Raw genomic sequence first — 9087 nt, forward strand, 5'->3', positions numbered from 1 at the left:
CTTCAGATAAGGCGACCAAAACTGCACACAATACTCAAGATGTGGTCTCACCAAGGCCCTGTACAACTGCAGCAAGACATCCTTGTTCCTGTACTCAAACCCTCTCGCTACGAAGGCCAACATACCTTTTGCCTTCTTAACCGCCTGCTGCACCTGCATGCTTACCTTCAGTGACTGGTGCACAAGGACTCCCAGGTCTCGTTGCACTTCCCCTTCTCCCAATCTATTGCTGTTCAGATAATAATCTGCCTTCCTGTTTTGCCACCAAAGTGGATAACCTCGCATTCGTGGGGGGGCCGAATGAACATGCGCGGCCCCGCCTGTTCACATTTAAAGGGATACCCACCCCCTCCATATTTGAAGGGTCTCCTCCCCCCTCGTGTTTTCTTCTGATTAAAGGGACAGTGACAATTCCCCCGGCCACCGCACTTTAGCAAGGATGTGAAAGACCTTGAGAGCCAGCCAGTGGCTCCATTGGGAGCACCCTCGTCTCTGAGTCAGAAAGTTGTGGGTTCAAAGTCCCCACTCCAGGGACTCGAGCACATAAACCTAGGCTGACGCTCTGGGGCAGTGCCGAAGGAGTGCTGCACTGTCGGAGGGCCAGTACTGAGGGAGCTCCGCACTGTCGAAGGGGCAGTACTGAGGGAGCGCTGTGCTGTCGGAGGCGCAGTACTGAGGGAGCGCCGCACTGTCGGAGGGGCAGTACTGAGGGAGCGCTGCACTGTCGGAGGGGCATTACTGAGGGAGCGCCGCACTGTCGGAGGGGCAGTACTGAGGGAGCGCCGCACTGTCGGAGGGGCAGTACTGAGGGAGCGCCGCACTGTCGGAGGCGCAGTACTGAGGGAGCGCCGCACTGTCAGAGGGGCAGTACTGAGGGAGCGCCGCACTGTCGGAGGGGCAGTACTGAGGGAGCGCCGCACTGTCGGAGGGGCAATACTGAGGGAGCGCCGCACTGACGGAGGGGCAGTACTGAGGGAGCGCCACACTGTCGGAGGGGCAGTACTGAGGGAGCGCCGCACTGTCGGAGGGGCAGTACTGAGGGAGCACCGCACTGTCGGAGGGCCGTCTTTCGGATGAGACGTTCAGGTGGACATAAAAGATCCCACTATTTCGAAGAAGGGCAGGAGAGTTATCCCCGGTGTCCTGGCCATTATTTATTATGCAAATTGGCTGCAGTGTTTCCCACATTACAACAGCGACTGCACTTCATAAAGTAATTCACTGGCTGTAAAACCGTTGGTCGTGAAAGGCGCTGTATAAAGGCCAGTCTTTCTTTATTTTCTCTCCTGTATTTACATTAATTACTTATATAAACCTCTTTTACTGTCTCTTGCAAGGGGAGGAATTGCAGACGGGCAGCTTAACGTAAACTTCACATGAAGATCTGACAGAGTCACTCGATTCATCAGGATCTGAATATCATCGACATATGGAAGCGGAAAGCAGCAATCAGACTGCGGGCAAACTGCACACGTGTCTTGTATGTGGACGTGGATTCAACCGAAGGTGCAGCCTGGGGAGGCACAAGTGTAACCAAAGCGAGGAGAGTCCGTGCAAATGTCGGGAATGCGGGATAGGATTCAGTTGCCTCTCCGAGCTGGAGACTCATCAACGCAGTCACTCCGTGAAATGGCCGTTCACCTGCTCCGTGTGTGGGAAGGGATTCACTCATTCAGGCTCCCTGCGGGCACACCAGCGAGTTCACACCGGGGAGAGACCGTTCACCTGCTCTGTGTGTGGGAAAGGATTCACTCAACAATCCGCCCTGCTGAGGCACCGGCGTGTTCACACCGGGGAGAGGCCGTTCACCTGCTCCGTGTGCGGGAAGGGATTCAGCCATTCTTACTCTCTGCGGGTGCACCAGCGAGTTCATACTGACGAGAGACCCTGTAAGTGCCCTGACTGTGAGAAGAGCTTTAAAAGCGCCGAGGATGTGTCGAGGCATCAATGCATTCACACCGGGGAGAGGCCGTTCAGCTGCTCTCACTGCGGAAAGAGGTTTGCTAAGTCATCGAAGCTGCTGATACACCAGCGACATCACACCGGGGAGAGGCCGTTCACCTGCTCTCAATGCGGAAAGAGGTTTGCTAGTTCATCGAAGCTGGTGATACACCAGCGATATCACACCGGAGAGAGGCCGTTCACCTGCTCCGTGTGCGGGAAGGGATTTGTCCAGTCCAACACTCTGCTGGTACACGAACGTGGGCACACTGACGAGAGGCCGTTCTCCTGCTCCGAGTGCGGGAAAGGATTCACACGTTCCGACTCTCTGCTGATACACCAGCTGGTTCACACTGACGAGAGGCCGTTCTCCTGCTCCGAGTGCGGGAAAGGATTCACTCGTCTCACCTTTCTGCGGCTGCACCAGCGAGTTCACACTGATGAGAGGCCGTTCTCCTGCTCCGAGTGCGGGAAAGGATTCACTCTCTCCTCCACCCTGCTGATACACCAGCGAGTTCACACTGACGAGAGGCCGTTCTCCTGCTCCGAGTGCGGGAAAGGATTCACTCGTCCCTCCTTTCTGCGGGAACACCAGCTGGTTCACACTGACGAGAGGCCGTTTAAATGTTCCGACTGCGACAAGAGTTTCAAATGCTCCAATGACCTGAAGAAGCATCGACGCATCCACACCGGGGAGAGGCCGTTCAGCTGCTCTCACTGCGAGAAGAGGTTTAAGCACTCATCCGGTCTTTGGAAACACCAGTTCACCCACACCGGGAAGTGGCCGTTCCCCTGCTCAGTGTGTGAAAAGGGATTCACCAGTTCATCTGACCTGCTGAGACACCAGTGCACTCACACTGGGCAGAGGCCGTTCCCCTGCTCAGTGTGTGAAAAGGGATTCACCAGTTTATCTCACCTGCTGAGACACCAGCGAGTTCACAGCTGAGTGCACTGGTCCCATTCTGCTGTTAATCACATGAAGGACTGTTCTGTGTTAATAATGGCAATTACAGGGGCGGGGGGCGGTTTGAAGATGCTGATAATAATCCCAGTAACTAGGCTGGAGTTTAAGAGGGGTCAGCCTCAGCTCAGTGGGTGACACTCTCACCTCTAGAGTCAGAAGGTCGTGGGTTTGAGTCCCACTCTGGAGACTTGAGCACGTAATCTAGGCTGACACTCCAGGGCAGTACTGAGGGAGAGCTGCTCTGTCAGCGGTGACATCTTTCGGATACCCTCTCAGGTGGGTGTAAAAGATCCCGTGGCCGTCATTTTGAAAAACGGAAGGGAGAAAGGATCTCGACTCGGAAGATCAGGAAGTAGAATAAGGAGCTAAGGAATAACAAGGGGTAGAAAACACTGGTAGTAGTATATAGGCCCCCTAACCGTAGCTAAACCATTGGACAGAATATTAATCAAGAAATAGCAGGAGCTTGCAACAAAAATAATGCAATAATCTTGGGGGACTTTAATCTTCATATAGAATGGACAAATCAAATTGGCAAAGGTAGTCTGGAGGATGAGTTCATGGGACAGTTTCCTAAAACAATATGTCATGGAACAGGCTATTTTAGATCTTGTGTTGTGTAATGAGACAGGGTTAATTAGCAATCTCATAGTAAAGGATCCTCTGGGGCAGAGTGATCATAATATGATAGAATTTTACGTTAATTTTGAAAGCGACTTGCCTCAGTCCAAAACTAGAGACTTAAACTTAAATAAAGCCTATTGCACAGGTATGAGGGGCGAGTTGGCTATGGTAGATTGGAAAAATAGATTAAAAGGTATAGCGTAGATAAGCAGTGGCTAGCATTTAAAGAAATATTTCATAATTCTCAACAAAAATACATTCCATTGAGAAACAAAAACTCCACAGGAAAAGTGATCCAACCGTGGCTAACTAAAGAAGTTAAGGATAGCATTAGATTGAAAGAAGAAGCTTATAATGTTGCAAAGAATAATAGTAAGCCTGAGGATTGGGAGTTTCAGAAACCAGTAAAGGTTGACCAAAAAATTGGTAAGGGAAAAAGTAGAATGAGAGAAAACGAGTAAGAAATATAAAAGCAGATTGTAAGAGTTTCTACAAGTATGTAAAAAGGAAAAGAGTAGCAAAAGTAAACGTTGGTCCCTCAGAGACTGAGACAGGAGAAATTATGAGGAATAAGGAAATAGCAGAAACGTTTAAAAAAATGTCTTCACAGTAGAAGACACAAAAAGCATACCAAAAATGGTGGGGAACCAAGGGTGTAATGAGGGTGAGGGACTTAACGTAATTAATATAAGTAGAGAAAAGGTAAACATAGAAGATAGTAGCAGGAGTAGGCCATTCGGCCCCTCGAGCCTGCTCCGCCATTCAATAAGATCATGGCTGATCATCCAAACTCAGTACCCTGTCCCTGCCTTCTCCCCATATCCCTTGATGCCTTTAGCCTTAAGAAATATATCCAACACCTTCTTGAATATATTTAATGAATTGGCCTCAACTGCCTTCTGTGGTAGAGAATTCCACAGGTTCACCACTCTCTGGGTGAAGAAATTCCTCATCTCTGTCCTAAATGGCTTACCCCTTATCCTTAGACTGTGACCCCTGGTTCTGGACTCCCCGACCATCGGGAACATCCTTCCAGCATCTAGTCTGTCCAGTCCTGTTAGAATTTTATAAATTTCGATGAGATCCCCTCTCATTCTTCTAAACTCCAGCGAGTACAAGCCCGATCGACCCAATCTCTCCTCATACGTCATTCCTGCCATCCCAGGTATCAGCCTGGTGAATCTTTGCTGCACTGCTTCCATGACAAGGACATCCTTCCTCAGATAAGGCGACCAAAACTGCACACAATACTCAAGATGTGGTCTCACCAAGGCCCTGTACAACTGCAGCAAGACATCCTTGTTCCTGTACTCAAACCCTCTCGCTACAAAGGCCAACATACCATTTGCCTTCTTAACCGCCTGCTGCACCTGCACGCTTCCCTTCAGCGACTGGTGCACAAGGACACCCAGTTCTCGTTGCACTTCCCCTTCTCCCAATCTATTGCCATTCAGATAATAATCTTATTTCCTGTTTTTGACACCAAAGTGGATAAGCTCGCATTTATCCACGTTATATTGCATCTGCCATGCTTCTGCCCAATCACCCATCCTGTCCAAATCATACTGGAGTTTCTCAGCATCCTCCTCACAGCACACACGCCCACCCAGCTTTGTGTTGTCTGCAAACTTGGAGATATTACATCTAGTTCCCTCGTCCAGATCATTAATATATATTGTGAATAGCTGGGGTCCAAGGACCGATCTCTGCGGTACCCCACTAGTCACTGCCTGCCACTCAGAAAAAGAGCCGTTTATTCCAACTTTTTGCTTTCTGTCTGCCAACCAGTTCTCTATCCAAGTCAATACCTTGCCCCCAATCCCATGTGCCTTAATTTTACACGCTAATCTCTTATGCGGGACCTTAACGAAAGCCTTTTGAAAATCCAATTACACCACATCCACTGGTTCTCCCTTATCTATTTAACCAGTTACATCCTCAAAAAATTCCAGTAGATTAGTCAAGCACGATTTACCTTTTGTAAATCCATGTTGACTTTGTCCGATCCGGTCACTTTTTTCCAAGTGCTCTGCTATTACATCCTTTATAATAGACTCTAGCATTTTCCCCACTGCCGATGTCAGGCTTACCGGTCTGTAATTCCCCGTTTTCTCTTTACCACCCTTTTTGAACAGTGGGGTAACATTAGCTACCCGCCAATCCATGGGTACTGTTCCAGAGTCTATCGAATTTTGGATGATGACCAGCAATGCATCTACTATTTCTAGGGCCACTTCCTTAAGTACCTTAGGATGTAGACTATCAGGCCCTGGGGATTTATCGGCCCTCAATCCCATCAATTTCCCTAACACCATTTCCCTACAAATACTGATTTCTATCAGTTCCTCCCTTTCATTGGACCCTATGTTCCCCGACATCTTTGGGAGGTTGTTTGTGTCCTCCTTTGTGAAGAGAGCACCAAAGTATGTATATAATTGGTCTGCCATTTCTTTGTTTCCCATTATAAATTCCCCTGATTCTAACTGCAAGGGACCTACGTTTGACTTCACCAATCTTTTTCTCTTCACATATCTATAAAAGCTTTTACAGTCAGTTTTTATGTTCCCTGCAAGCTTACTCTCATACTCTATTTTCCCCCTCTTAATTAATCCCTTTGTCCTCCTTTGTTGGATCCTAAACTGCTCCCAATCCTCAGGTTTACTGCTTTTTCTGGCCAATTTATATGTCCTCTCCTTGGATCTTATGCTATCTCTAATTTCCCTTGTTAGCCACGGTTGAGTCACCTTTTTTGTTTTATTTTTATGCCAAACTGGGATGAACAAATTCTGTCGTTCATCCATGCGATCTTTGAATGTTTGCCATTGCCCATCCACCGTCAACCCTTTGAGTGACATTCCCCAATCAATCCTACCCAACTCGCACCTCATACCATCGTAGTCTCCTTTATTTAAATTGAGGACCCTAGTCTCTGAGTGAACTATTTCACTCTCCATCTTAATGAAGAATTCTATCATATTATGATCGCTCTGACCCAAGGGGCCTCGCACTACAAGATTGCCAATTAGTCCCATTAGGTACTAGGAAATCTAATGGGACTAAAAGCCGACAAATCCCCTGGACCTGACCGCCTACATCCTAGGGTTGTAAAAGAGGTGGCTGAAGAGATTTTGGATGCATTGGTTTTGATCTTCCAAAATTCCCTAGATTCTAGAATGGTCCCAGCGGATTGGAAGGTCGCAAATGTAACACCGCTATTCAAGAAAGGAGGGAGAGGAAAAACAGGGAACTACAGACCAGTTAGCGTGACATCAGTGTAGGATAAGGTGCACCTGTAGGATTTAGTAAACATTATTAAGATTCGATAACCACTCTAATATAACTATAATATGTGAAATTGTATGTTAAGACCCTAAAAGCCTGTATAAAATGGAGAATGGCTGAGAGCAAAGCAGGATGGGATTATGCCAACCTGACTAAAAACCTCTGTTTAAAATTACTGAAGTAATGGAATGTTGTGCAAAGTTTATGGAGACGAGGAATTCAGCAACATTAGGCTTAGAGATAAAAACTAGAGAGATAGATAAGAGTTGGAGACGTCCTTCATTGGTCCAGCTATAGGATGGACCGACTGTGTCGTCAACATTCTAGGAAGTGTTCTGTGAAAAGTGAAGATCTGAGCTAAGGGTACTTTGTTATGCAGAGAGAAAAAGTCAGAGGGATCAAACAAGGTCATAAGATGGGTAAAGAGGGGCACAAGACTTTTTACCAGGTGTTAGAGGGTTAATTACTGCCACGTAGGGAAAACGAGAGGGAAAAGGGGCATAAAGGTACAGGATTTGAACATCAAAAGCACGCACGTGTAACCAGAGATTGATAGGAGCTTCGGTCAACAGAACACAGCAAGATCCCAAGGAAGCACGCATGGGTCAACGGAACACAGCAAGATACATCAGGAGACTTGCGCTGCGCTCACTCGGAAGGAACGCCGGAGTTTGAACGAACAGACTGTGACTATCTTCTTGTTAAGTACTACTTCTTTGTACTGGATGTTTAATGTTTAATAAATCTGTTTTACTGATACACAATATACCTGTACCCAGAGTGGTTTGTGTAGTCACGGACTGTTTTACTGATACACAGTATACCTGTACCCAGGGTGGTTTGTGTAGTCATGGACTGTTTTACTGATACACAGTATACCTGTACCCAGAGTGGTTTGTGTAGTCACGGACTGTTTTACTGATACACAGTATACCTGTACCCAGAGTGGTTTGTGTAGTCATGGACTGTTTTACTGATACACAGTATACCTGTACCCAGAGTGGTTTGTGTAGTCACGGACTGTTTTACTGATACACAATATACCTGTACCCAGAGTGGTTTGTGTAGTCACGGACTGTTTTACTGATACACAGTATACCTGGACCCAGAGTGGTTTGTGTAGTCACGGACTGTTTTACTGATACACAATATACCTGTACCCAGGGTGGTTTGTGTAGTCACGGACTGTTTTACTGATACACAATATACCTGTACCCAGAGTGGTTTGTGTAGTCACAGACTGTTTTACTGATACACAGTATACCTGTACCCAGAGTGGTTTGTGTAGTCACGGACTGTTTTACTGATACACAATATACCTGGACCCAGAGTGGTTTGTGTAGTCACGGACTGTTTTACTGATACACAATATACCTGGACCCAGAGTGGTTTGTGTAGTCACGGACTGTTTTACTGATACACAGTATACCTGTACCCAGAGTGGTTTGTGTAGTCACGGACTGTTTTACTGATACACAGTATACCTGTACCCAGGGTGGTTTGTGTAGTCACGGACTGTTTTACTGATACACAGTATACCTGTACCCAGAGTGGTTTGTGTAGTCACGGACTGTTTTACTGATACACAATATACCTGTACCCAGGGTGGTTTGTGTAGTCATGGACTGTTTTACTGATACACAGTATACCTGTACCCAGGGTGGTTTGTGTAGTCACGGACTGTTTTACTGATACACAGTATACCTGGACCCAGAGTGGTTTGTGTAGTCACGGACTGTTTTACTGATACACAGTATACCTGGACCCAGGGTGGTTTGTGTAGTCACGGACTGTTTTACTGATACACAGTATACCTGGACCCAGGGTGGTTTGTGTAGTCATGGACTGTTTTACTGATACACAGTATACCTGTACCCAGGGTGGTTTGTGTAGTCACGGACTGTTTTACTGATACACAGTATACCTGGACCCAGAGTGGTTTGTGTAGTCATGGACTGTTTTACTGATACACAGTATACCTGTACCCAGGGTGGTTTGTGTAGTCACGGACTGTTTTACTGATACACAGTATACCTGGACCCAGAGTGGTTTGTGTAGTCACGGACTGTTTTACTGATACACAGTATACCTGGACCCAGAGTGGTTTGTGTAGTCACGGACTGTTTTACTGATACACAATATACCTGGACCCAGAGTGGTTTGTGTAGTCACAGACTGTTTTACTGATACACAATATACCTGTACCCAGGGTGGTTTGTGTAGTCATGGACTGTTTTACTGATACACAGTATACCTGTACCCAGAGTGGTTTGTGT

At 47.0% G+C, this 9087-nt stretch overlaps 1 protein-coding gene across 1 annotated transcript in view; it reads left to right on the forward strand.

Annotated features, from left to right (window-relative positions):
- Positions 1–7577, forward strand: part of LOC147096921 (uncharacterized) — a 26410-nt gene extending 18833 nt beyond the window's left edge. The window contains exon 3 of the mRNA XM_085972570.1: positions 1338–7577. Within this exon, the coding sequence (XP_085828696.1) occupies positions 1430–2887 (1458 nt within the window). The 5' untranslated portion in view covers positions 1338–1429 and the 3' untranslated portion in view covers positions 2888–7577. The remainder of the gene's footprint in view (positions 1–1337) is intronic.
- The last annotated feature ends 1510 nt before the right edge of the window (positions 7578–9087 follow it).

Source organism: Somniosus microcephalus, chromosome 33 (assembly GCF_052327205.1).
Source record: "Somniosus microcephalus isolate GS21.2 chromosome 33, FLI_Smic_1.0, whole genome shotgun sequence".
NCBI lineage: Eukaryota > Metazoa > Chordata > Chondrichthyes > Squaliformes > Somniosidae > Somniosus > Somniosus microcephalus.